This window comes from Athene cunicularia (assembly GCF_003259725.1).
Source record: "Athene cunicularia isolate RWA chromosome 15 unlocalized genomic scaffold, athCun1 chr15_part1, whole genome shotgun sequence".
In the NCBI taxonomy this organism is placed as follows: Eukaryota; Metazoa; Chordata; class Aves; order Strigiformes; family Strigidae; genus Athene; species Athene cunicularia.
This window is the reverse complement of record NW_020799121.1, coordinates 5,706,036-5,733,560: the sequence shown is the minus strand read 5'-3', so window position 1 is coordinate 5,733,560 and position 27,525 is coordinate 5,706,036. Positions and strand designations below refer to the sequence as shown.

Genomic DNA, 27,525 nt, shown 5'->3' with positions numbered 1-27,525 from the left:
CCCCCCCCCCCTTTTTTTTTCCCCCCTTTACTACTCCTCTCTTTTCTTTCTTTTCCAGTGCCCACTTAGAGCTGAGGATGATGGGCTTTCACCAGGTTGTAAAATGTACTTGTGTAAATTAAGTTTTGGGGTTTTTTTTACTCTAGGGAGCTACTAGGAGGGGAGGAGAACTGGCCATTCCTTTTAGCTAGCAATGTGGTGCCTGCCCTCATCCAGCTCACAGCTCTGCCTTGGTTCCCTGAAAGTCCCAGATACCTCTTGATTGACCGTGGAGATGAAGAATCCTGCATCTCTGGTGAGTGTTAGCCTCTCACTGAGCATGCGAGATCTACTGACTGGGCAGATAAACAGCAAGAAGGTTGATTGCCTGTTCTTAACATACAGTCCAGCATGTTCAGTCCAAACCAGATTCAAATATTCTGTTTGGTGACTGTGCCAGCCTCCTTAGATGAACATAAAAGCTTTAAGTCCAATACCATGGCTATGTCACTAGTGCCATGGATAATTTTTTTCTCAACCAGAGGATCATATTTGGTCTGTACAAAATATGTAGTGCCATCAGTGTTTGTAATTGTAATTAAGCTGGTGCACCCTTAAACAGTGCCCAGGTGGTGGTTGGGTATGTATTTGTGTGAACAACCACAGTAATTCTGAACACAGATGAATGTATGCTTCTTTGCATCCTACCTTTGTGCACAGACTTGGGCCCCAGTATTTTGAGAATGGTGCTACAACTTTTACATGTAGGAAGTGTCATATCAAGTTCCAAATATGATCAATTCCTCCTTCCAAAGTAAAGAACATTCTGTAATCTTAAATATTTTTGATATATTGACAAAACTGAAAGGCATCTTCCTACAAAATACTTTTTTGATACAATGGTACAAGAGTCAAAAAGTGGGAGTTGTGTTCACGATGGTGAATATGTTTTCCAACTATGAAGTGAAATAAATGCTGGTTGAAGAGCTCATGACCAAATCTGAAGCCAATTCATATTAAGGGATTTGCTTAGATTTGTAGCATACAAATCCCCATATACAGAGCATCTGGAATTAGTTTCCAGGAGATATGTGCTGTGTGCCAAGAACATCTTAATTGCCTGCATTTCCCAGGGAAGTCACATGAGATCACGAGACTCATGAGTTAGAAGCATGGCTGCTGAAATGGTACTGATTGGAAATATTATCTTGTCAAACAGTGGTGAGGGATTGCACTCCTCCCAAATCCTTCAAGTGGCTGCACCCCAACTGGCCATCTCTGTGAAGGTAACACCATGATCACAGACTCTGTCCTACAGCTTTCTGCCGCCATCACTTGCTGCTCAGTCCTTCACCCCGCAGAGCAGGCCAACCACGGGTAAAGGTCAGGGAATAAGAGGTTCCCTTGTCCTTACAGCCCTGCAGAAGCTCAGAGGCCACAGTGACCTGAGTGCAGAGCTGGAGGAGATGCTGGCTGAACAGGCAGCTGTTAAAGGTCAGAGAGCGAAGAACCCTTGGGAGCTCCTCCAAACTCCAGCTTTGAGGTGGCAGCTGATGAGTATCGTTGTGCTGAGCAGCGCCATGCAGCTCTGCGGGAATGACTCGGTAAGCAGCCTGGCAGCCACAGCAATCAGCGGCAGCACTGTATTACGAGACGTGGGTGCAAGCTCTTGGGTTTAACATTCCTGCTGCAGAATGAATAGTGGTCTGCTCTGCCTGTGGAGATCTTCAAACCTCAGATGCTTGGCTCCCAAAGTATGCCTGTGCATTATCGCAGGACTCAGAGGGATGCTGTCAAAATAGCCTGTATGACAGCACATCAGTCCTTCTCTGCATGGTCCTTCAGCAGAAATGATGGGATGTATTTTCAGACATTTTCCCTTATTGCTTTCTTCTCTCTTCTCTCCCCAGATGTATTTTTATGCAGCTTATGTGTTCCAAGAGGCTGGAATTCCTCAGGATAAAATCCCATATGTTGTAATCGGCACGGGGAGCTGTGAACTCATCACATCTGTCACTTGTGTGAGACTCTCAATGCACTCTGCTGACATGCAGACTCTGTTGACAGTGAGGAGGCTGTTAATTACAGATTTTGAATTTGTGTTGCTTTTCATGCCAAGGAAGCCCTTTATGCACATCAGCCAGGCAGTCTCTCGGCAGTCATGACCAGACAGGTTAATTCAGAAGTATTTTGTCAGACACTGCATCATCATCACTGTCTGAAATCGCTGAAAAGTGTGACTCTCTTGTTTCATGTCAGTATGGACAGCAGCAGAGGTTAGGCTACAGCCAGGACATTCACATCTCCCCTGAACACCCTTCTTGACTGATTCCTGCCAGCAAACTCTTTCCTTTAACTTTTTTTTTTTTTTTTTTGATAAGTGGACAACATCCTTAAAGTAGTTGTAGAGCAAACTAGGCATGAAGTATGGAGTATTGAAATGGGAAGAGGGAGCAGGCAGAAATAAAAACACAAGTTAAGTATCTTGCTTTATTCTATTGTGTTACTTTGTACAGAACATGATTATAGACTACGCTGGTCGGAGGCCACTGCTCCTGGGGGGATATATCTTCATGGCAGGATGGGCCATTGTCTTCATGGTTGCTCTGAGCCAGCAGGTAACAAACTTTACTTCATTTAAGTGGAATGGAGTTGGGCTTTTGCCTTTTATTGACTGGGATGTTTAGTGGCGGCAAATAAGTGTAAGTGGCCTCACTGGTTTTCCATTGGTCTCTGTGGCTGTAGACTCAGATTAGCTGGATGCCTTATCTCAGCATGGCCTGCATTTTCGCCTATATCCTGAGCTTTGGAATCGGACCAGGTCAGTTCCCTCAGTGTTTTCACTGAAACTTTTGGCTACTGCAGGGGCTTGGAGGTGTGTGCAGGCAGCTTATGGATAGCTCTCAGACCCTCTTCAGCCACAGCACACTCGAAGGAATGAGGCAATTCCTGCCGGCAGTTTTCAGCTGTTTCATGGGGGCTTGCATGCCCCAGGTAAATCAGTGCTGTGCAGGCACAGTTTGTGCCATTCTTTGTGCCATTGCCCCTTTCAGCCATCTTGTGATGGCACTTGGAGGTGATTCTTGTCATAAATGCCCAACCTATTGGGTTTAAATGTAGACCAGCATTTCTAATGCTTCACTTTAACCCTAGACAGCTACATCATATGATTATTTACGTGCAGGTACCTGGAAGCACAATTTCCACATCTATTTGTTACCCTACTGCCATGCATTTTCTTGGCAGAATCCATTAGTTTCTGTGGTTGTGGGGGCAGTACACAGGCTCTGTGTGTGCAGGTGTTTGTTCAGTGTGTGAGTAGATGTGAGGCTCTGTTTGCTTACATGAACTTGAAGGAAGGCAGGTAAGAAAAGAACCGAGCTGATAGTGTCACATGCCATATGAGTTAGCAGTAATTTCTTGTCCTAGTCCCTACAGTGCCATGGGGTTGAATTAATTATAAGCCATTCTCACAGTTGGGTCCTGTTGAGAATAATGTGGATTACAAAATCTTTCCCGGCAGTTCATTCTAACATGAGAGAGTTTGAATAATTAGCCAGTCCTTAATAATTAACCTAAAACTTCCCCATTGCAGTTAATCTCTATTACCACTTGTTCTAGCATTGTCGAATAGCGAGAATAATTCACTGAATAATAATTTACTGTTCTCATATACTTCCTGTTGGGTTTGCATGTTAGTATGTGTTTTCTTGCTTTTAGTATAATGCCAACAGTATTATTCACTTTTTTGCCATTTCTTTTTCCAGCTGGTGTAACAGGAGTTCTGCCCACAGAGGTTTTTGATCAAATGTCCCGGCCAGCTGCTTACATGATCTGTGGCTCTCTGCTCTGGTTCAACCTATTTCTGGTCGGAACAGCCTTTCCATTCATTGTGGTGGGTTCCCAAGGCAAAGCAATCACCTGAGGCTCTTCAGTGTTTTGTACAAGCAAGAGGCTCTGATAGTGACCAGGGAAAGAGATAGGGCCTAGAATATCACAAGGTGCAGACACACAACAAGACAGCACTGCCATGAAAAGTGTCTTTATGAGGAAAGTGGTCAGAACTCCTCTAAACCAAACTTCCTCCATGTTCCCTATGGACATTTTTGATGTGAGGCTGGAAGCAGATTAATTTGGGGCATGGATGACCAATATTCCTTCTCTCTCCTCAGCTGGGAACAGCTGGGACTAGAGATGTGATGTTATTTCCCTTGGCCAGACCCTGGCACCATTCCCTAAGTTTCTGAAGTAAAAGGGACCAGAACTCCACAATATTCAATCTGTCTTATTTCCTACGGTGGGTCCCCATTCTACAATTATATATAGAAAGAAAGACAGAAAAAGACATTTTGAGATACTTGTCTTGCTATGTCAGACCTCCCAAAAAATGCTGGGGAGCTATTGCATCAATGAATGTGAGACCCTCACCAGGGTGCATAGAAATACTCCCCAGATGGAGTTAGTCCATGCAGGAACAGGGATTAGTGGCCTATTTGTCATTGCACAGAATGCCACCAACACTGTCTTGGTTTTTCCCTCCTCCTCAGAAAAGTCTAGCACATTTCTGCTACATCCCATTCCTTGTGGTCTGCATCTGCACTGCACTCTACGTTGGGTTTTTCCTTCCTGAGACAAAGGGAAAGTCCTTCCTGGAAATTTCAGAGGAGTTCAAGAAACGGAACTTCAAAGCTCAGACCCATGCAGTTTTTTATAAAGGCCCTGAAGAGATCAAATCCACCATGTTGTAGAAGAAGAAAGGAGGATGGTAGCTGGGGGACATTCAGCAGTGGCTACCCTCTCTTTCAGGGACACAAAGAGAGAAGTAGAGTTAGGGACAATATATTACTCTTAGGTTCTTAGATCCACCTGGAAAAGATACACTTGAACTGGTAAATCCCAAAGAAAGTTTAATAATCTGTTTTCAGTTTTTAGTGCTAACACATACATATTTTAGAATCTGTATTGGAGAGTAACAGAATGATGCCTTATTCTATCATCAAACAACACCATGAAATGCTTTAGCAGATCTCTTCCTGATTTCTTCTATATCTCTCCTCCACCCAAACAGAAATTCCATCTCAGAAGCCTGTCTTTCCTTGCCCTTGAATCTGGGTGCTCTAACACAGAAATTAATATGGTTAAAGTCTGTTTTCAGACACCAGATGAAATTCTCAATACTTTGTCTTGGTGTTCCCTTTGTTTCTGTTATTAAGTGATTTCAAATAGTTCTCTACTTGTTGAGCAATAGTGAGCAGTTAATTATTTTCAGCTATAAAAACATGTGACAGAGGGATTAGGAAGAAAGCTTCTAGTGCTTGCTAAGTGGCTTATTATACAACTGACTTTTGGGCATTGTTTTGGGACTAGTTTTCTTCATGGCTTGTTTGTTGTCTTTCCAGTAATTGTCTAGTCCAGTGCGTACTGCTCTCATGGACACTGCCAGTGCATTTTGTAGGGTTTTACACCTGCGCTCTGTTAAGTTTAGAGTGTGGTGAGGAGCTCCTATGGCCACAGCTTATTTTGGATGTGGAGATCTAGATCACAGCAGAACATACTCTGCAGCATATTGTTGTCTCCCCAGAGCACAGGGGAAAAGACCCAGATGTAATAGTGATTCTAGCTAAACTGGTACAAAACAGGGCAACACTCCTTATTTAATATTGCCTTTCAAAGGCATTGGGTTGCCTGGTGAAGTTTCTTCCAGTTTCTTCTCAAAATCACAATCAAGCCATCTCTTTTGGTTTGGTTTGGTTTGGGTTTTTTTTTTGTATGAAAGTCACAGCACTGCTGATGGTTGCAGCAAATAAGAACACATACATTTTAAAAATAAGTAGTTAAAGTTTCTTTCAGTTTATTTTTAAAAGACATTTTAAAAAAAAAATCCAGCATTTTTGAACGACAAGACTGTAAACATTTCTGGAGTGTATTACTGTCATGCGGGGCATGAGTGGAGCAGCAGATCTATTTCTCAGAAGAGGAGTCTGTGCAAGAACTATCTTTCACTACCTAAGGTTTATAACAGGAAAAATAAAACTAAACTTTTGTTCATTTGTCGTTGCTGCCATTTCAGAAGTCATTTGTATATAGACATGGGCAAGAGCAGGTGTCTCTGCTCTTGGACATTGAGATTTTGAAATACTCAGGATTTTGAGACAAGACAATTAAGAGCAGGACTCCATGGAGCTGGGACCTGCAGAGATTCTTTTCACTTCTACAGTTTGGAGAGAGCAGTGAGGGGCAGATGGAAACAGTAAAAAACACAGTCAAAGCAAAAAGTGCTGGTAGCATCATGATGGTATCAAAATACTCTCATTCCTTTGATGAGGATCCAAGAAAGGACAGGAGACAGAAGTGAAGCAAAGAAGACAAGGCAATAGAGAAGATGTAAGCTAGGAAGCAGGGGATGGACTAAAGAGGCTGCCTGGGCAGAGGGAGAGGCCTGACACACACTGCTGGGATGTACAGGTCAGAAAAGAATTGATTAAAACTGGGAGAAGTCCTCCACTGTCCTGAGCTCCTCACCTTGGCCACCTTTGTGGATATCTCCATGAGTCAGTATTGTTGTGCCTCTCCCCAGAGCTCTGGAAGGACGGAGGCCATCTGCACCCGGCAGTATGAAACACGCCTGTTCAGAAATGACACACATTTACTTGTTGAGTTTCAGAGCCAGTCCTGCAAGCACATGTGTCAGAGAACACTAATTCCAACTTCTAGCATTTTTTTCTGACTATGGCCTGAAATCAAGTGTCTTTAGACTGATTAAGCAAAGACAAACAATAGTTACATTTTAATTGGTCTAATTAGTTATATTTTAATTGAAACATTTAACAAGTTGGTTAATTGTTACTGAATTAAAATATCTGCAACTGAAAAAATATATTACACTTGTTCAGGTCCATTTTCTTATCATGTGAAGTGTTAGGCAAAAATACATCTTGAAAAGTGATCCTCAGAGACTCACGGTTCATATTTTTGTTTACAAATCAAATCACCATGCACTGTTGGATTGATTAATAACCATCAACACCAGAGAAAAATATTTACTGCCACTGTCTTCAAACAATGCTCGTCTGCACAAGTCACATCCCACCTCCAACCCAGCTGGGCTTGAGATTCTTCCAGACATGGAAGACATGCAGCATCCTAGTCTGGGGAACCGCCAAGTGCAGCCACTCACCAGGAGAAGGAATTTCCCCTAAGCTGTTTGAATAACTTGTAAAAGCCTTTTAACAGAACTATCTTGGAGACTGCTCAGAGAGGCTTTGAGAATTATGGATAAAAGTAAAGGTGTATTTATTTTACAGTTAGTATTTAAAATTGACATTCAACTTTCCTAGTATCTACCATGTATTATAAGGACACAGGCTTGAACTTTCAGGCAGTGACCATTATTCTTAAAGTTCCAGCTGATCCCATAATTCAAGAGTTGTATACACAGACTCAGTCAGGTTTGGTCAAGTCAGGCTTCGGAAGGCTTTGCTGTACTGAGGCTCAAAGTAGCAGTCAGGAACTTTTCCTTTAAATGTGATAACTGATTACCCAACCTATGACTTGGGGAGTCCAAGCCAGTCCACTCTAGTTTGCACCAGTCCCTGGACTTTGGCTTCCATCTCCTGCAGCTCTTATTGTCTGTCAGCTGCTGCTGGAGCCTCTCTTCCCTAGTGACCTGGCATGAATACACAGCTTGCCAAAATTATCTGCAGTTTCATCAGTAACCAATACAATAATGACAAACCAAATAACAAGAACTTCAGGACAAATCAAAGGGAGTGTGAACACTTAGAAAGAATTAAGTGACGTGTTGAACTATTATCTCAGGCTCCTCCTTCTCTCTATATAGAGTGACTTTTTCCAAAGTGACAAAAGAAAGCATCAGGAAAGACCTAGTCTGCAAGTGGAGATGACCACCTTTGCATACAAGTTGGTATAAGTTTATCTTTTTTTTCCCCCAAATAGAATTTTGCAGTACATATTTTTTGCCCTTCTGCTATTCTAAAAGATGTGTTGCATAAGTTCAGAAAGAAAAGATAAATCTAAATTAGATGTAGTTAAAATAATAGTATGAGGTCATATCTGAAAGATATCAAATAGCTTGCAAGAACATATTTTAAAAAGTAAAGAAAACTGGATTTAAGAGCACATTTATATTTAATATCTGATACATAACAGGGAAAGACAAACCAAGCGAGTTCAGAGCATAGCAACAAAAAAAAAGCTACATAATTTGATAGATGGAGGAGGGCTGTAAGACTGAGAAAGTCCTCAACAATAAAAGAGTTATGAATAACAAAGTATCTGAAAGATGTAAACACAAAAGGATGGAAAACAAACCTTTCCAGTCAAGGAAGTATTGGAACAGATGTCCAGAAAAGATAAAACAAAAGTGTTTTTAAAAAACAATATTAAGTTAAAGAAATCTTCCTGAATTTGTTAGACTGGAAAAGTCACCCAAGAGATGCAACACAAAAATCAAGCAGTGGTGTTATAGTACAGAGTGGGGAGGAGACTAAGAAATTGGCTGCAGGTGTGATACAAAATTTGCACTTAGAATAGGGCTTAGTGATTTTCTTGCTGATGGGAAGTTTCATGCTGATGTGTGTCATTTTTTGGAGCACAAAGGATAGTAGGGATGTCTAGTAGTAGAGACTGTGAATCTCATTTCTTCTTAGTGCTTTGTCAAACAGGAGATTGTTGTCATTTAACATATGAATGTGACAAATACCAAATTTATTCAGAGCTGACTCCTTTGAAGCCAGCAATGTTGCAGCATGGATAAATTTGATGCCCATTCAATCAATGGCACTCATCTGATTAGAAATCAGCTTATAAATGTTTGGCAGTCATTGCTCAGCATTGCTTATGAATATGATCTGTTCCAGAGATAGAAGTGCAGCATCATGCTGGACAGACTATCACTAGGACACTCAATAACAAAGAGCGGTGGGAGTGGGAGGGAGGTGGTGTGCATGTATCACAGTACCATATTGTGGGGGTGTTCTTAAGCCTCCTATCACATATAGTTCTAAGAAAGGGTGAATAAACTATGAACCTGGAATGAATCCCCAAATGCTTACCTAGTCTCAGCAAAGTCACTGAGAAAAATATTCCTTTAGGTAAGATAACAAGTGGGAAAGAAGGAGGAAGGACAAATAGATGGAAATCGTCCACATAATGCTTGCACATTGCACCATGCTCCACAACTAGTTACTCTATGATAGTGCAGATTAAGACAGCCAAAACTGAAGACAGAAGCACTGAAGTGTGTAACTGGGATCTGGGAGACAGCTATGAGCTTTCTCTCTCCTCAGATTTTTCACTGTCCTGTGCTTTAGTAGCTGTGGTCTTCTATTGCACTCTGTGCGGACTCCTTGGTCTCAGAGGAGGCAGGCGTGTGGCATTGCTCAAGCTGTTAGAGTTCCTGGAGGTAGAACAGGACAGTTGGGGGCACGTCTGAATAGTTGCACCAGCTTTCTTTTGCTGTTTTTATTTCCTGCCAGAAAATGAGCTACAATCTCTTCCTCCTGGCTTTTATCCTGGGCATTGGTGGAGCTTTCCAGTATGGGTTGCAGGTCTCCATTATCAATTCTCCTGCTGAGGTAAGCATGGACAGCTCGAAAAACTGAGCTACCAGCATGGATTTCAATATTCTCATGCATTTCTGCCTCTATATGCAATCACTAATGTTTTCACTTTTGCTCTCAAAACTAGGCTTACTTTCTTGGTTCTAAGAGTAGCTGCTATTGCTGTTGTGTTTCATGGGGGTTTAACTTCTGTCTGGTGTGACAGAAATAGGAAAGGGGAGAATGAGGAATATCTATAAAATCAGCCATTTTCCCCTTACTGAGTTGGATTGCTCACAGGATATTCTCCTCTTTCCAGTGCTCAGGGAGTCCTTTGTACCATGTGCCACACACACTAGGTCCACATGACTGTCTGTAAGGTGAAATAGGACAGGGAAGGACTGTAGCTCTACAGCTGAGGTCAGCGCTGATACCTGCAGCTGGAAAAGGAAAATTGGGGGAGGTGTTTGCTATCCTGAATGACGCCAATGACATTGAGCTCATGCTATTACCACATTGTGGACCCTCATCAAGAGTGAGGGATGCCATGGAGGTTATGAACAAGATGTCAGAGAGATCCCACAATGGGACACATCAAGGGACAAATCCTGATCCCACTGAATTCAGCTGAAGTCAAACCTGGATTTCACCCAAGGCTTCCATCAGACAGGATGCGGCACGTGGACAAGAGAGACAGACAGAGAAGTGGGAATGGCAGGGAAGATCGGGTAGCAAAACAATCAAGGTTTCGCACATAAACAGAAGACCAACCTGCCATTATCTTAGTGGCACTCACAGTTGATATTTAATATTTTTATATTTATTCACTGATTTTTTCATTTCACCTTGTTGCTAAAACATTAACTCCAGGGATGTCGGTGGTAAAATTCCCTTTGATTTCACTGGGGATAAGATTTCAACCAAGGTGTTGATAGAAACATATCAAAAAGGCCAGTAAGTAGGTAAGAGAAGCGAAAAAGAGGTGCAATTATACAGGTTGACTGAGTCCTTTGGTTTTCTTTTTTTCTTTTAAAGTACATCAAGAGTTTCATCCGTGAGACCTGGCCAAAGAGATACAGCTCTTCTCCCAGTGAAGATATGGTTACTTTGATGTGGTCCTTTGTTGTGTCCATTTACAGCATCGGTGGGCTTCTGGGGTCCTTGTCTGCTGGATATTTGTCTGTTAGATTTGGAAGGTAGGAATAATGGTTGCATTAGTCTTTCTGTTTACACCCACAACTGCAAAAATAAGTGACTGTGTCTTGGGAGAAACACTGTTTGTAAAGTGGTACTGTGAGCAGCCCAGAGCTGCTTCAGATGAAGGATCAGTTCAGAGAAGAAACAGAATGGCAAAATCTGACAATGATCACAAAGAAAATCGTACCTTCTCCCTTATAAATTACAAAGCAAATCCATTCCAGAGAAATCACATGAGGAGTTCATGCATTTCACAGACAACCACCCACAAAGCTTGTTCTTCAGTGTAAATACTGGCACCACTAGAGGCATCAAAAACTTCAACTAGCTTATCAGTCTGTGACAAAGTTTTCCCATTCCTATTTCCCATAGCATATTTCTTCACTGCAGCTGATCTCAGAAGCCATCACGGAGTCCTTAACCATGGTTAACAATTCATGCCATTTCTGTCAGGCTGTGAATGACACATGGACAATATTTATGCTCACATTGATTTAAATGAATTCCAGGAAGAGAGCCATGCTCTCTGCCAATATCCCTGCTCTGCTGAGTGCAGCTCTGATGGGACTCAGCCGGCTGTGTGGATCCTTTGAGATGATCATCGCTGGAAGATTATTTTCTGGAGTGTGTGGAGGTAAATTAGCATTCCTACCTATAGTATTAAATAGGTGGGAGAGCAGTGACTGAGGGTCACAAGGATTTACCAGAGTGAGTATACAGGTCACAGATTTTTACTAAATTTTGCAGACAGCATGACTGGTGAATGCCTTTTTAACTAAATAAGAAAACACAAACATAATTAAAATAATTGTGTGACATCTCAATTTCTCATTCTTTTGTCTTTACATTCAATCCATATGAAAAGGACTGCCAACCTGTGAAAAAGCCAAAACATACAGTATTTCAGGGGAGCATGCCTTCCATATTGCAGACAAGGGAATGGTTTTCAAGATGGACAATTCTAATTTCCAGATGTCTCAGAAGGTTGCATTCTGTCAATGTTTTCAACCCCTGAGCAGTTGGATAAAGATAATTCTAAGCAGCAAAAAAATTCAAGAGAGAGGATAAATATTAATTAATCCACTGAGCAAATAGAATATATAGCATTTGTTAACTTGTTGGTTTTGAGCACAAAATAAGGCACATAGGATCCTGAGTAGACACTGAAATACGTAATTTGAGATCAAAGGGAGCAACAGCAATCCTGTACATGTGGCTGTAGGAAACTGTAAGAGAAGGCCAGCCTGATGAGGAACAGATTTCTATTGGGAACATACTTGCTTAGTGAAATATTTAGCAAATATGCAAGGCCACGGTACTGGGAACATGCTTCATGTCAGGCAGATACACACTCGGCATGGTTAAAAACTTATCTCAGACCCTAACCCTATATGCTTTGCCCATAATGGTCCCCTCCAAAACACCAGACCTAGGGGAGTCTGAATTGCCCTAACAGTCATTTGTCACTGCAGGTTTAGCTCTGAATATCCATCTCATGTATGCTGGAGAATGTGCCCCACGGAACCTCCGTGGGCTGATTTCCCTAACAGCTTCTACTGCCACTGCCGTTGGAAAATTTGTAGGATTTGCTCTGGGTCTCAGGTAAGGGGTTTTGAGACCTGTTTAATTTATTCTGTTATCAAAATATATCCATATGTCAATGAAAGCCTATGGATAGGCAAATCAGCAACTATTTTTAGACATGTTTTCAGGATACCCTAGGGAGCCAGACTGAATTAGCTCAGCCCAAATTCCTGACTTAAGTGAATGGAAACAGAAATCACATTAAATATTTAATCTTTAAGAATGATGTTGCTTCCTAACAAAGACAGATCAAAATATAGATCATAAAAACCTTTAACGGATTTCAATGGGTCTGAAAGAAATTCATCTTTTGTAACAATTGACCTTTACTTTTTATTTTTTTAAAGGGAGCAGGGAATATCAGATCTATCCAAACTTCCTTGAAAATACAAACCAGCACACTCCCTCGTGAAACACACACGCAAACCCAAAAACCTATGGTGGATTCATTCCCCCCAGTACTGACTTCTTTTGCCTGTCCTGTGCCAAAGATGGTCTGTCCCATTCCCAGGGCACACGTCATTCTGGCCACGGTATTATCAAAGCTGTAGGAAACCCAGCAGCTGCTGTTTGGGGCAGTCAGTAACAGGCTGATAACCCATGGATTCTGTCGGAATTGTAAACCGAGACTGTATGTATCAGAAGTCGAGGGATCAGCCACTGCAGGTTCTTTAGCGCCCATGCCAGGACACTGTCTGTCCCTGCATGCCCCCAGTTGTTGCAGGAGGATGCAGTTTCTCTTGCACTCACCGGTGAGCAACAGGTGGCAACACTGTGTAATTCGTGTGCTGCAGACTCTCCCCTTCTGCCTCCCACTGAGATTTTCACTCTTCTGGGCTGAGAAATGCTGGAGAGTCCTGGGTGAGAGCTGCTAGGACAGATGCAGCAGGGTGGAGGGACCACCCTGTGTCTGTGTGTGCTCACATGGCCAGTGCACATGGTTGCTCAGCTCCTCTCTGCTGCTTTTATTTCAGAGAAGTTCTTGGAGTAGATGCTCTCTGGCCTCTTCTCATGGCAGCCAACGCGCTTCCCGCCCTCATTCAGCTTCTCACCCTCCCCTTCTTCCCAGACTCTCCCCGCTACCTGCTAATTGACAAAAAGGACAAGGAGGGGTGCATCAAAGGTAAGGAAATGGGCCACAAAGCATTCGTTTTAGTAAAAAGTGGAAAATAAAGACCAACAGTAACTTGGAAGAGAGAAACAGTTGGGAAAAAGACTCTTAGTCTTTTGGCTCTGAAACCACCTTCAGTTTCAATGAAAAACAGCCTCTTCTGATCTTAGTGCTCTCTTGGCACTAGTATTTCCCTTGCCCTCTGCCAGGATCCTTCAAGGGACATGATCACACAGAGCTTGTATTTCCATCAATCAGATTCTGCCCTGAATAGCCAGGGCATGGACGCGCTGCCTTCTAGCTCTGTGTAAGAAAGGGATGCTCTTTACAGTCATGCCATATCCATAAGCATGCCAGTTCCTCCATAACCCTAACAGCATGTTGCATTTAAGGTAATGAATTAATCTGGTAAGAGATGAACCCCCTTGTGTTCTAGATGGTCCTCAGAGATTAGAGGGGGCTGGGGGTGGCTGGATTCATCTCTTAATAGGTTTGTCAATTATGGTCGTAACTATAGGCCTGACACCAGACACACAAACAGCCTATATGCTGTAGGTCTGCTTGCATTCAAGAGAAGCAGTCAGGTTCACAAATAGCACTGTTTATTCTTATGCAAGATCTACAGAATCTTTGAGATTGCCTGCGATAAATGCACAAACTGCAGGTTGGCTATATAGCACTATGCACTAAAAATTATTGCAATCACACACAATCCCTGGGTAATCACTCAGTGTAGACGAGGGCCCAAATTTTACCAAAAGGCATCCCTTCCTGGGGGCGGGGGAGCGAGGAGCACAAACCCGTCGATCTGTCCCTCGGATTTGGTATTGGATTATCATCCCTCTGAGTTAGATACAAATTCGGGGTAGTATTTATCTAAGTGTGTATGTGTCAGTGGGTGGGACTGTGGTCAAGCCATTGGTTCTTGAATAACGACATAGCAAGGTCCTTGGTGCAAGGTGTGTGCTGGTTTTTGTAGAAAAAGAGGGAGGATGAGAGATAAGGTCTGCAGACTACTGCAAAATGGTAATTGAGAGAAGGGGAAGAGCAGGAGATAAATCTGCATAGTCATGTCAAATGTTCCTTGAGAAAAGTGGAAGAACAGGACTGCGTGGCCTCCACCTTGCTTCGCGTTCCTGATTGGTGCCATGGCAGCACAAACCACTGGATCTCCACTCTGGCCTGTGTTTGTTCTGAGCACCATGTGTTAAGGAAATGTGCATTTTGCAGGTTTTTTTCTGTTTTGCTCTTCCCACACTTCCAACACAGCATCTGCTTACATAAACAGAGAAACAGCCATTTTGGGGTTTTAACTATCAAAAGAGAGAACTCTTTGGATGTAGACATTTTTTAATGTAGGAGTTATTTCTCCTTGTCTGTCTTTTGGTGTGTGCACTAGAACTGCACCTTCAGCAGGAGGGTATTCAGGGAAGGGTTGCTAAGAATTTAGATGTGATTTACACTGAAATGCTGTAAGCAGCTGTTGGCCAAAGGTAAGGTTGTGATTAAGATTTATGGGTAAAAATAGATAGCAATGAACTGGATCTGTGTCTAACCTGAACCCAGATTTCTAGGGAGTTCACACAAGCAAAGAGCCTGAAGCTCAAATAAGACACTCTGCAAGGCAGGAAGTAATCCTCTGAAATCATGTCTGTGCTGGTGAGCTTGGACAAGGAGTCATCTTCTCTCTTCTTCCAGCTGTGAAGCAGCTCTGGGGGGATGGTGACCATATGGCCGAAATAGATGACATGATGGCAGAGCAAGAAGCCATCCGTGGGGAGAAGGCTAAGAGTGTTTGTGATCTTTTCCGTGACAAAGCTGTCCGCTGGCAGTTCATCACTCTCGTCCTTGTCTCATCATGCATGCAGTTAATCGGCGTCAATGTGGTACGTGTGCTACTTTTCTCTGCTTTCTAGATTGCTTACAGTTTCTTGGCAAAAAGTAAGCTCTGCAACAAGTAGTAAAATGCTGACTCCAACAGTGGCTCTAAGGAGGGATCTGTTGTTACTGTTCATTATAATCTTTTCCCATGGAGGTTTGGGACCTGGAATAACTCAAGATGGGTGTTTTAGCAAATGTCATCTGAAGGCATCTCTATGGATTACCCTGTTATGACATGAGAATGGAAGGGGATAAAAGAAAATCTCAAATACAGAACAAGTAAAGAACAGCACAACCGCCTCTGGGTCTCTGAACTCCAGAATACACTGCCCAAAATTGTTCAGCCATTTCAGTACAAACTGAGCCAGGTTTGTAATGTACAAGGACAGTGCAGTTCCATACTCTCACATCTTTGGGTTTCTTTCTAAATCCTTTAATTTTGCACTTTCTCAGATTATAGACAATTACAACATCCCAGTAATATATGTGACAGTTACTGATATATACTCTCTAATATACCTATTCTCTGGAAGTATCTCTAAGTTTCAGTAGATAGCATTGAGAATTGGAATAGTTATTGTATAAAATGAGCTTATAGTAAAAGCATAAATGTTTCAAAACTGGGATTAATTTTACAAATTCAGAAAGACTTCAAGATTCATAAAACCCCTTTCTACCCCAACTAGTGCATAAGTAACTATACCATGAAGGACCAGTAGAAATTGAGCATATTAATAGTGGAATTTCTTATGCTTTAGGAGTGCTTACGTCTGGAAAAACAGTGACTATCAAAATCACTGCAAAGGCTTAAATGCGATGTAGAAAGATAACTTAAACCATTTGCTTAGTATGTACTGTCCACATTTCTGTATGCTTCTCACCCAAAGTACAAGACGCAAAAAACATGTGAAAGATGTCAGAATTACAACCTGTAGCATAAGATAAAGGCAGTACTAAAACAAAGCAATAAAAAGATGAAAAAGGCTATATTTGTTACTGAGTTCAAGATAGATCTGCTAGTAAAAGCTGTTCGCACAAATAAGCCTTGTGAAAACATTGAGGATTTGTTACTGAAATATAGATTTTCTCTCTTGTTAAATCCTGATTAGGTATTTTCTGTCAAAGAAAGACAGAAGCTAGTGTAAACATATCTCCATAGGTACAGCCTTCACACATTTCTGTTCTTTCCAGGTTTACTTTTACGCATACAATGTCTTTATAAAGGCCGGAATCCCCCCTGCTCAAACCCACTATGTCTCCCTGGGAGTTGGGATCACCGAGATCCTCACCACAGTTGTGTGTGTAAGTGGCTCTTCAGCTGAATTTTCTTCTGCTAGAACATGTGCTTTGTTTCAATCTTTAGAACTACTGTATAATGGAACTTCAGGAATCAAACTGCTTCAAGAAGACAGCTGTAGTACTTTGCGCTGATTACACAAAATCATCTCCACACACCCTGCAAACGAGGGTGTTTATATCCAGTTTATAGGAGGCCAGGAGAGTCTTTCCCTTAAAATCACAACCCAGCCTGAGCCAGCCTTGGGAGTCCCAGTTCCCCCCTGTAGGACGGGCAGATGACAATCCCTGTGTCCACTTGTCAGGAGGACTCACAGCTGTAGGATTCATGGCAATATACAGTGCAAGCATTTCCACTCGGCTGTCCTCCCTGGCTATCCTTTGCCTGCAGAGTGCCACCTCAGGCCTCCTCTGCCTGGGCAATGCTCCCTGCAGCCCTGCACCTTTCCACCTTTCCCCCCTCCCTGCAGCTCCTGGTCCTTCTCAGTCCCCCCAGACACCTTTACTCACCCTCCCAGAGGAAGTATCACATCCCAGTCCCGGACTCTTCAGAGATCCCCTGCCTGGCAGCTCACTGTTGCCCGCCTTTAAGGTCTGTCCTTCAGAGCTGACAGCATGTCCTCTTGGTTGCAGGGTTTCCTAATTGAGCGTGTAGGGAGGAAGACACTGCTGTGGAAAAGCTACACAGTCATGGCCTTGGCTCTAGGGCTCCTCACAGTCACGCTTTCACTACAGGTAAGATCCCACTTATGCCTTAGAGCTGTGTCCTGTCTTCATGTTTTACTGAATGGCAGATATCATTACTATTTCTCTCCCTGCAAATCACTTTTTAGTGGGGGTAGAAATATTTTTGGGGCTAACCATCATACTAACAGAGACCTGTTTACAGCCATGTACATACAGATTAAAAACAATCGTTTTATATGACCATGATCACTGCCGAGACTATCCCCTTGTGAAGAAGTTTCTGGAAGTAGAGGAAACAGATGTACGTCAGTATTAAATATTGACATACTTAGCAGTGATGAATGTTTCTAATAGAGCTGGATAAATAAAATTGTAATTTCTGATTTTATTTGCTTTTCATTTCCTATCATAGGATTCCTTTTCCTGGGTACCATACTGCTCTGTTGCACTCATCTTTATTTTCATTATGGGCTTTGGCATTGGACCAGGTTGGTATTTTCTACTTGATTGGTTTCATATACTCATTCCTTCCTCACTGCAGCCTTTAGGAGAGGTCCCAGGCATAGCTGTTCCACAGTTAGTGTGAAACCCTACTCCTGATTCAGCACTGGTAGGAGGTAAAACTTATTTTCATATTTCATTCCTACATGCCTTCCTCCTGAAGAGCCAAGCAGCACCTCAGACACTTCCAGGTCAGTTAAACCATTAACTTATGTGGCAATATGAAGTGTGAGTTACAGAAGCATCTTGCAAAATTTCTAATCTTTCTTTTTTTCTCCAACATTTTTTTCAGCTGGAGTATTATGCCCCTTGCCCACAGAAATATTTATTCAGTCATACAGACCAGCTGCTTATGTTTTTAATGGTGCTACAAACTGGATCCAACTCTTTGTGCTTGGACTTTTGTTCCCTTTCATTGTGGTAAGCAAAGTAGGCTGTTTTGGTTCAGCTCAGAGGAGTTTAGACCCTTCTTGAACCTAGAACATACTTCTCTTTTTCAATACTTTCATGCAAAGGACAGAGCCCAAACTAATTGTAGTTCTAATGGCCTCTTTTTACCCAGATATCTAGTGAAAGCATAGCAGAACCACAAAATGCTGCTAACTCTAGACACACTAGAGTGTGACACTGGCAAAGACAGAAGTGGTGACATAGGCACCAATGCTGTCAGATGGCATTTGAATGTAATGAGAGCTCCCTTCTTTCCCCCTCTTGTCCTGTATGTACATCTATTTTGGGGTTAATTTGGAAAATGGGCAGTCCCAGAGATCTCATCCAGCAGTAGTAAGTAGCAGGAAACTAAAGCCTTTGCAATTTTGGACTGTTCAAAGGAGGGACAGAGTGAACATGCTACGTACGTTCCCCAGTCTATCACTGACTGAGAACAGAGCAAAAAGGAAGAGTATCTGAAGCTCAGCACTTCTCTGAATTGTCAAGCAATGACATTCAGTCTCTGCTGAGCATACAACTTTCCTCCTTAAAAGAGGAAAGGAGAATTAGTTCATCTTATCACTTGGTGGAACTCTCCAGGTGGCAGCAAGCAGGATTTACATCAGCTGATACTCTGACAAAGTTTTTTAGTAAATACAAAAACAAAAACTCCATATCATAAGAGAAAGAAATCTAGATCTATTTATATGAAAACATTTTGTCTCTTTCTTTTCCTATAGGAAGGTCTTGGTAGTTTCTGTTTCATCATTTTCCTGACATACTGTCTATCCATGGCAATCTTTGTCTTCCTGGTGGTGCCGGAGACCAAAGGAAAGACCATGCTGCAGGTCATGGAGGAGTTCAGCCGCCTGAATTACCGTGGAAAGAAGGGACAGACAGCCCTACAGCAGAGTAACTGCTCAGTGATGACTGTTACTAGACTTTAATAACAAACTCTCCACTCCGTATTTTGCTCTTTTATTACTGTAGTGCCCAGAAGCCTCACTAAACAAGAGAGAATTCATTGCTTCACAAACAGCACAAATGTGTATTTTAAAAATAATCACCTGCAGTGCAGAGTGCAGGATGAACTTGGTGGTTCTCTCCAACTGCTGAAATATGAGCTGAATTAAGTCCTCTGAAGAAAAGAATTAAACACAGTCTATAAAGAAATAAAATATTTGTCTGTCCCTGAAAGTTAGCAGCTGTGAAAACTGAAAACACAGGATCCACCATTTTTCTTACCAAAACCAGGACCCTACAGTTATTGGAGGAAGTGAGTGTGGAAGGTTCAGATGTACAGTATACTTGTGAAACAGAGAGAAAAAGACAGAGCTTTCATGTTGAAATTATCTGCTCCTATTAACAAGTCAGTGCTGCTGAGCTTCAGTCCAGATGAAAAGAAGTGTTTAAGTCCTTACAAGACACAAAAAACTCATTTCCTTATACATCTCTTCCTACAGTGTGATCTTGTTCAGCATGCCTGACTTCTTCCCTTCTTCCCTCCTACTGGTAAATACTGTCTGCAAGAGGGGAAACATGGTAAATCATTAACACTGCTGTAAACTGGCATGGATTGGGAATAAAGGTTAAAGAAGTGCTTGTGAATCTGCAGTTTATCTGTTTGATTTCCAGGATCACACAAGTGCAACACATGGCATCTTTGAAAACAAAATCCCTCCAAGCCAAGGGTATGGGGTGAGGTGAGTACTGGGTCTGGAATAAGCATGTTTCTTGTAGTGTTCACATCCTAGGTGGAAGGACTTGTCCTGTCTTCTTCTTTAGTAAAATAAATAAGAACTGTACTAGGCATTTAAATCTTGCTTTCTCCATATTACAGCAGTAAACAAAAGTGTGAGGCCAGATAGAAATGAGACAGCACTATGAGTATTCTGGGAGAAATACAGGCAGCAGGAGGAAGAGGAACAGGTCTCTGCAGGGACTGTTTGACCAACCAGATGTTAAAATCTGGCCACAGACAAGAGTCTTTAAAAAACCCTCCAGAAAGACCCAGAGCTGCCATGTGTGTTCTTCCTTCCAGCAGCCAAGCTTCCCATCTTCAGCTCAAAGAACAAATCCTTTCCCCTCTAGTTCATTCAAGCTCATCTCCTCCCTGCCCATGTCCCCACTCTAAGGTGCCTAAACCCTGATGTCTGAGGCTAGCAAAACAGTTTGCTGTTAGTCCTTTGAGAGGGAAAAGAAAAATGAAAATAGACTTGCAAGGGATGGTACAACATGAAAAGGTCTGGAAACAGAGATATGACATTCAGATTTGTTACAGGAAACAGAAGTTAAAAGGAAAGATAAAATGACAGAAACAGCAAAAGAGTGGGGTAATTATTTCAAAAGTAGCTTTTATGTGTCCTGACAGAAAGCAAGAAGAAACACTGGATTGTTCAAATATCTCGTTAGACCTTTCCACCACAGGAGTTGGGAACAACAAAGGTTTACAATAGTTCAAAGAGGTTCTCAGTAAATGTGTGGAAGGAGCACATTTAAAGACACCACCCTGACCAACAAAGTCCCAGGGTTGTTCATCACTGAGACCTGGAAGCTGCATGGGGACAGATCCCTGCACACTTGCCCTGTTCTTATGCTTTTGCCTACAACCGCTGTTTGTGACTGACAGCTCTGGGATACCCTGCTGGACACAGTTCTGGTCTGACCCAAGAAGATAAAGTGGGTGATGGAGCTGAGAGAGGACAGGGTGTACAATCTGGGTGCAGTCTTCTCTGTGATAGCAAAAGCTTTGCCTGTGGGGACTGCAGTGGCCAGTGTTGAAATGACTGGAGATTGAGAGAAGGAATTTTTAAGAAGCAAGAGAAAACCTAAATAAAGACAGGGATTTTTGCAGTAATAATTGAACAGAAAGGTAGATTTTGAGGTGTTTTAGAAGAGGAAACAATAACAGTCTGTGCTGAGAGGGGAGGGAATGAAATACAGAACCTCAGCTGATGCGGAGGTGATGAAGATTTCAGGAATGATGAAAACGGAACAGGTGGAAAGAATTCAACTTGAATTATTTCACTGTACTGATGTGCAAAAAGACACCGGACAGAGGGTTTGGAGAGAGTGTTACTGGGACACCCAGCAGGAGAAAGGTCAGGGCGTGACTCAGCAGGGCTGCCTGTGCTGCTGGGCACACGGCCCGGGGGCAGCGTGGGGCTGGTGTCAGCCGCTGTAACCTGGAGAACAAGCTGTAGGAGGAATGTCAGTGCTTCCACCCTGCTCTTGTTAAAAGTTACCTTCTGAACTGTAACCCCACCCTCCCGCCTCTGCTTTCAGCACTAACCATAGACAGTGAAATCTTTGTAGTATAGAGTGAACTATGTTGTATTCAGTGTAGTACAAAATGTTACATGTAATACATAAAGCCCGAAGGAAGCAAGAATTAATTTACACTCTTTGTAAATAGTCTTTAGCTGATTCGAAATCAATTTTTTTGTAAGGCAAAAAGTACTTGTTACAATCAATTCTCAAGCCAGAACAGAATAAGCCTCCCACTCTGGCACACAGTAGGCTATCCCCATTGTTACAGAGAGGTAAGAGTGAGGCTTCTGGGTGGTTCTGGAAACAACGTGACCCTCTATAAAGAACTGGGTGTTAGCAAGGACCCAATATGCCAATATTCAGATAATTCATGTCCTGCAACTGGGAAGTGTTCAAATCACTTCAAGCAATTGAAAATCTTATAGCATGAAAGTAGAGGCATTACAGCTCAGCTACAATACTAAATGACTTATCTCTGTAGTAGACTGGAGAGGAGGAAAACACACTCTGCTTAAGCTGCTTGTCAGAGAGGTGAAGAGGGACTCTCCTCCCTGAAGGAAAGATGGCAGCACCGCCTGACTCCTCACACAACAGGAACACACAGTTGGTTTAGCAGTGCGAGTAAGGGGGGGTGCTCCCAATACAAGAAGGATAAACATTTACCAATGTTGTAATCAGCCTGGCATATCTGGGTCTTAGAATAATTAAACCAGCAAGAAGAGGCCTTGGCCAGTGTTGAAGGAGGACACAATTGACTAAAAGCTACATAGTTAGAATTTAACTTCTGTGCTATGATCCCAACTTCTTATAATCTAACCATAGAAAACATATCTTTCATCTGACAGACTTGACAAGGGCTCTCAGAGCAGGCAGGTTTTCAAGTGGAAATGGCTGGTTTCCTCTCAGACCTGGTGAGTATCCAACTTCTTGTCTTCTAGCTCTCGTCACTAACAGCAGCATGATCTTTAATGATTACAGCAAAGAGAGTCAAAGAGTCTTTCTTGTAACAAAAATGAGGAACAGAGCACATGCTTGGGACAACACTGATTCAGCAGTAAGACTGACTACACAGCATCTCCAGAAAATGTATTTGAAATACAAAACAGTGAGGGGTTTGAAAGAGGACCTGGGAAACCAGGAAAGAATAGGCATTTTGAGGAAGATGAAGAAAATAGTAGCAATGAAAAAAACAAACCAGAAAAAACCTTCCCATTCTACTGCCCTACATTCTCAAGGATACTTGAGGATACTGCTCTGTTCAGAGTATGACCTGACCAAATGCCTGAAAACATACGTGCTTGTGAAGAGTACTCTAAAATCCAGTGTATATCCTGGAAACACAGCATTTCAAATAGGAGTCAGTCAAGCAGGGACTCTGAAAATGCAGTTTTCTATGGGGATAATAAAAGTGAAATGTGAAAAAATAAGTTTTAAGAGGACAGACTTGATTAATCTCTGGAAACTGGTGAACAATGTTTTTTAGGAGGCAAAGTTGAAGGGAAAGGGGAATTTAGGAAAGCTGTAGCTTCTTACTAGTACAAAAGCAAACACAAACTATCCAAATAAGGCTTTTATGTTGACGGTTTTTTATTTCTGTAGCTAGCAGAACTAACAGAATTAGAGACTGCATCTTTTCAGGCTGCTAATAACCAGGAGAGGAACATAAAGGAATGTGCAGGTTTGTATCTTAACGATTTCACAGCAATCTTGCTTAATTATTGAAAAATGAAAAATTAGTTTTTGCATTTTAAATGCTGCTTAATCATAGAGATGTGAAGATATAAGATCTCATAAATTATCTCATGGTCTGAAAGCCATGCTGGTATCAGGAACTTAATATGTGTTTCATCTTTGGCAGGTTCAATACCGGAAGCTATTGCTAATGATTATGGTGCTCGGAATTGGTGGAACCCACCTATCTGGTTTTCAAGTGTCTGTGATCAATTATACTTCCGTGGTAAGCAAAGCCTTCATAAAATCACATCTGTAACTGCTCTTCATGGTACTAGGCCTGACACTTTGCTCTAAAAAGTGTTAGGTGTTGCTATGTGAGTTTATTCCCAGCTCTTTCCAATGCCATACTGTCCACTGCCAAAGGACAAAATGAGTTTTCATGATTGTTAGGAGCTATGGTCCAAAGACGACATCCCACAGAATTGTGTGCAAACAGTACATTGAAACACCCTCCTTAAAGATTATCCCATGAAGAAAAAAGATTTTAAAATGAGCTGAGTTTCAAACATTTGTTCAGCCCTTTCCTCTTCATATCCACTACCTGCAACAAGAACATTTGCACTTCACTAGAATCAATAAAAGGTCCCAGTAGTTTGGTATAGGAGAGCCAGGATTCAACAGACTAAAGAGTATAATTAATTTTTGAAAGATTCTCTTACACTATCAGAATGTATGGGAGGAAATATCAATCCTCATTTGCAAACAAGTCCCATAGACATACTTTTAGCAATGACTGTTAATCTCATTTTTTTAAGTTGTAAACATTATGAAGAACTATTGTGATTAGTGCCTCAGTGGAATGAAAATCTCTTTTTCTGTCCCAGTACATTCAGAAGTTTATCAACGAAACATGGCTGGAGCGATATGGTTCTGTGCTGCATCAGGAGACACTCACATTATTTTGGTCCTTCATCGTGTCCGTGTACTGTGTTGGAGGAATGATAGGGTGTCTGTGTAGTGGGTACCTGACTGCAAAATATGGAAAGTAAGTATATTTCCCAACAGCTTGCTAATCAGGGCTGCAACAAGGGAAACAATTAAATATTACTCACCTAATATAATGAATGTCAGAATTCTCATGCCCCCTTCTGGTACAGAATTTACTTTACTCAATGTGTATAACTACACCTAGGTGCATTAGAGACAAAAATATGCAACAATTTCTGACTCCCTTGTCATAGTTTTGGTGCCATGCAATTCATGTATTTTTGCTGAAATTACAGTAAAAAATAAATTTCTGAAATTTCTTTATTGGGCCCCCAAACACTGCAGCAGTGCAGAAGGGGATAGATATTCTGTAGGCAAAAGCTTTTTTTATTATTTTTCATTTTTTAATTGATCACAGACTTTAAAAATTGGTGCAGGTTTATTCCTCTATAAGAATAATCAGTTTCAGCAAGATAAGCAGAAGATCCTCAGGCCACATTCAGAATCCTCTCTTTGAGGGTGGCCATGAAGGACAAAGCGAGAACTCTAGCTTGAGGTAGGCATTGAAGCAAGTTCTCAGGGAAGCCTTGTTCTGGGGACACGTGACATGTTTGAGATGGGAGCCTTGCCCACAGGAAAGAAGTGAAAATAAGCATTTACCCTGCAGAAATTTCCTTCAGCCTCATGGTATGCTCACATAGTGTTAGCACGGAAAAGGGGAATCTAGCTTCTCTCTTTCCATGCCCCCGCAAAGACATCATGCCTTCTCATAATCTGATATGGTTGTCCTACAAACAATGGATTTAAACATGACCATGGCTGCTCTTGTATCCAGAGAACAGGCATACATTAGTCAAAGATGAAACAATGAAACATGGATCATACCCATGTGTTTTTTGCTGTTGCAGGAAGAAATGTCTGCTGTTCAACGACGTGGTCCTAATAATAGCCACACTGCATACTGGCTTGAGTAGGAGAGCCAAGTCTTTTGAGATGATCCTGATTGGGCGCTTCCTTGAGGGCATCGGTGCTGGTAGGACTCCCCACTACTCCATGTTAGTGTGACTTCTTTGGGGTGGATACAGAAATCTTCCTGCTGGGAGTACCCGGGCATGCACAGTAACCCCAGTGGAACAAGGAACAGATTGGGAAAAGGTAAGATGAGCTCTCCTTTGCCTTCAAGAGGTCTTGTTGAGAGAGAGATCTGATGGATTAGCTAAGCATCTCACTTGAAGTAAAAGGTACATTTTCAGCCTATTATTGTGGAGGATATATAGCACACAGTTCGGAAGACAGAGCAGAGAGCTACCTTTAGTGAAGGTGAAATGAAAAGGGACCATCTCTCTTGCTTTCTGTAGCTTTAGCTCTCCTGTGTCTTCTTCACTTTAGGAATAAATATGAATGCTCATGTTCAGTATGCTGGAGAGATTTCACCTAAGAAGTTGCGTGGATTTGTAAATGTGACCTCCTCTGTGTTTCTTGCACTAGGAAAAGCTGTAGCAAGAATTCTTGGATTACGGTACTGGTGCTACTCCTTCTCATCCTTTTTTCTATTTATTTGCCTTCTGTATGGCAGGGAAGTATTGTTCTCCCAGTCCTAGAAACAGACATACACTAAGGGTGGGGGTTTACTTTGCTCAGCTACAGCTGTCAAAAAGGATGCATCTAGCCCATAGCAGTCACTGAGGTTTCCATGTCATTCACCAGGGAGAGACAGGCCCTTATCTTGGGAAAGGGTGAATCCATCTCTGGAGGGGCGGTCTCTCTGCTGAAGTTAATAAGGAAAGATTGTATGTAAACACTCTTAGCAAACTTTTGATAATTTCTGATAATTTCTTGATAACCTCATGCAGAATTGAAGTATTTGTTCAGAGGGCTGTTGTGGGAATATTCAAACTTCACTGATCTTTAGAAAATATTCAAATTACAAGAAAAATCTCAGTCTTGCAGTAAAAATAAAATATTAGTCTATTTTGATTTCCCTAGACAAAATATCTATTTCAATTTATCTTTTCAAGGTCTATATGTATATTGTGTCTCTTTAGCTAGTGTAGGATCTAGAAAATACCAAACTAGTTATAGACTGTAATTGTACTGGAGTATAAATACACTCTAACATGCTTTCACAGGGACCTTTTAGGAACTGAAGACATGTGGAATGTGCTATTGTCCTTCTCTGGGTTGGTGGCATTAATTCAACTGCTCTTTTTGCCATCCTTTCCTGAGTCCCCTCCCTATCTCTTGCTGCAAAAAGGAGACAAAGCTGGTTGCTTGCAAGGTAAAATGAAACTTTAGATCCTTAATTTGTTAAACTCTTGGGAAAATGAAGCTTATAGAGGGAATCAGGTTTTCTATTAGTCAACTACAGATTTCTTCACAAGTACATGATTAAAGTCCTCCAGACTAAGCAAAGTCATCAGAAATATTTAAGATCCACCCCTAAATACTACAGCAAATTGAAAGCCATTTTCCAGGGAAGTCTTAGCATGTTCCAGTAAGCGATGTTTTAGTTCTTTGCTCAGTGGCTGATGAATCAAAACTCAGACTGAATTGCAAAGGTCATTAAAAATTGAAAAATATAGAAGTCTGAGTCGAACAGATGATGGAGGAGTATACTTCATTCTGTCTCTTCTGTAGCCATGAAGCAACTCTGGGGAGAAGGGAATTATCATACAGAATTTGATGACTTGATGAAGGAAAAGGCTGTAACAAAAGGCACCAAGATCATGAATGTCCTAGAGGTGCTGAAAGAACCATCCGTGTATCCACAGCTGAGTACCATGCTCCTCCTTTTACTGAGTCTACAGCTCTGTGGCTTGAGTGCAGTTGAGTATACCCTATTTCCATGCTTATATCTACCATTAAGTAACCAGAGTGCCACAATTCTAACTGAGCACTTTCCTCCTGGATCTACATTATTCCTCCTCACATAGAGCTCACTGCCTGTGAAGATCTGTGGTATCATCACTAGTATTCTTCATGCCTTTAAGGGAGCTTCTCAGGTGGGAATACAAAAGGTCCAACTCAGCATAAGTTCCTGCAAGAGCACTGTTGCATTCATTCCCCTGGTGGTATTACCAAAGACTCTGTAGGAAAAAGGGTTATAAAGACCCTAAGGCTTGTGACAACCCACAGACCTATTTATCTAGACTTCCAGCTCCACTTTTTTTGACTTCTGCAGTAGCAGATGGCCAGCAACTGCGATCCAATTTTCATTCCATTTGATAAAGGAGATTCATCCACTAAGTAATTTCCTTTCAGTTGTCTCCACATAAAGGTGGCTGTCTTGTCCCTTTCCTTTTCCTCCTTGCCAAAACAACATCTTTTTTCTCATGTCTTACAGGGAGCATGCTCCTTTCAACTTCTTCC

The 27,525-nt window shown here is 41.8% G+C and overlaps 3 protein-coding genes across 3 annotated transcripts in view; all 3 read left to right on the top strand.

The window, feature by feature from the left end:
• Positions 1 to 4,856, top strand: part of SLC2A11 (solute carrier family 2 member 11) — a 10,771-nt gene extending 5,915 nt beyond the window's left edge. The window contains exons 6-12 of the mRNA XM_026859746.1: positions 147 to 295; positions 1,396 to 1,583; positions 1,890 to 2,000; positions 2,496 to 2,597; positions 2,725 to 2,800; positions 3,747 to 3,874; positions 4,527 to 4,856. Coding sequence (XP_026715547.1) covers positions 147 to 295; positions 1,396 to 1,583; positions 1,890 to 2,000; positions 2,496 to 2,597; positions 2,725 to 2,800; positions 3,747 to 3,874; positions 4,527 to 4,727 — 955 coding nt within the window. The 3' untranslated portion in view covers positions 4,728 to 4,856. The remainder of the gene's footprint in view (positions 1 to 146; positions 296 to 1,395; positions 1,584 to 1,889; positions 2,001 to 2,495; positions 2,598 to 2,724; positions 2,801 to 3,746; positions 3,875 to 4,526) is intronic.
• A 3,014-nt stretch (positions 4,857 to 7,870) lies between these two features.
• Positions 7,871 to 19,373, top strand: LOC113486075 (solute carrier family 2, facilitated glucose transporter member 11-like). Its single transcript, XM_026859747.1, has 12 exons — positions 7,871 to 7,899; positions 9,477 to 9,575; positions 10,575 to 10,735; positions 11,246 to 11,370; positions 12,209 to 12,338; positions 13,295 to 13,443; positions 15,130 to 15,317; positions 16,504 to 16,614; positions 17,242 to 17,343; positions 17,708 to 17,783; positions 18,089 to 18,216; positions 18,966 to 19,373. Exons 2-12 carry the CDS (start codon positions 9,480 to 9,482, stop codon positions 19,170 to 19,172), a joined length of 1,473 nt encoding a protein of 490 aa, XP_026715548.1. The 5' UTR covers positions 7,871 to 7,899; positions 9,477 to 9,479; the 3' UTR covers positions 19,173 to 19,373.
• Positions 19,374 to 22,382: 3,009 nt separating this feature from the next.
• Positions 22,383 to 27,525, top strand: part of LOC113486082 (solute carrier family 2, facilitated glucose transporter member 11-like) — an 8,812-nt gene continuing 3,669 nt past the window's right edge. Inside the window, exons 1-7 of the mRNA XM_026859762.1 lie at positions 22,383 to 22,406; positions 23,354 to 23,452; positions 24,054 to 24,214; positions 25,065 to 25,189; positions 25,546 to 25,675; positions 26,286 to 26,434; positions 26,794 to 26,981. Coding sequence (XP_026715563.1) covers positions 22,383 to 22,406; positions 23,354 to 23,452; positions 24,054 to 24,214; positions 25,065 to 25,189; positions 25,546 to 25,675; positions 26,286 to 26,434; positions 26,794 to 26,981 — 876 coding nt within the window. The remainder of the gene's footprint in view (positions 22,407 to 23,353; positions 23,453 to 24,053; positions 24,215 to 25,064; positions 25,190 to 25,545; positions 25,676 to 26,285; positions 26,435 to 26,793; positions 26,982 to 27,525) is intronic.

Bases quoted from the DNA above. Each gene is read 5' to 3' on its own strand.
- LOC113486075 (XM_026859747.1), top strand. From the start codon at position 9,480: ATGAGCTACAATCTCTTCCTCCTGGCTTTTATCCTGGGCATTGGTGGA. The intron at 10,736-11,245 runs GTAGGAATAATG...AATGAATTCCAG, and splicing joins TTGTCTGTTAGATTTGGAAG to GAAGAGAGCCATGCTCTCTG. The intron at 11,371-12,208 runs GTAAATTAGCAT...TTGTCACTGCAG, and splicing joins ATTTTCTGGAGTGTGTGGAG to GTTTAGCTCTGAATATCCAT.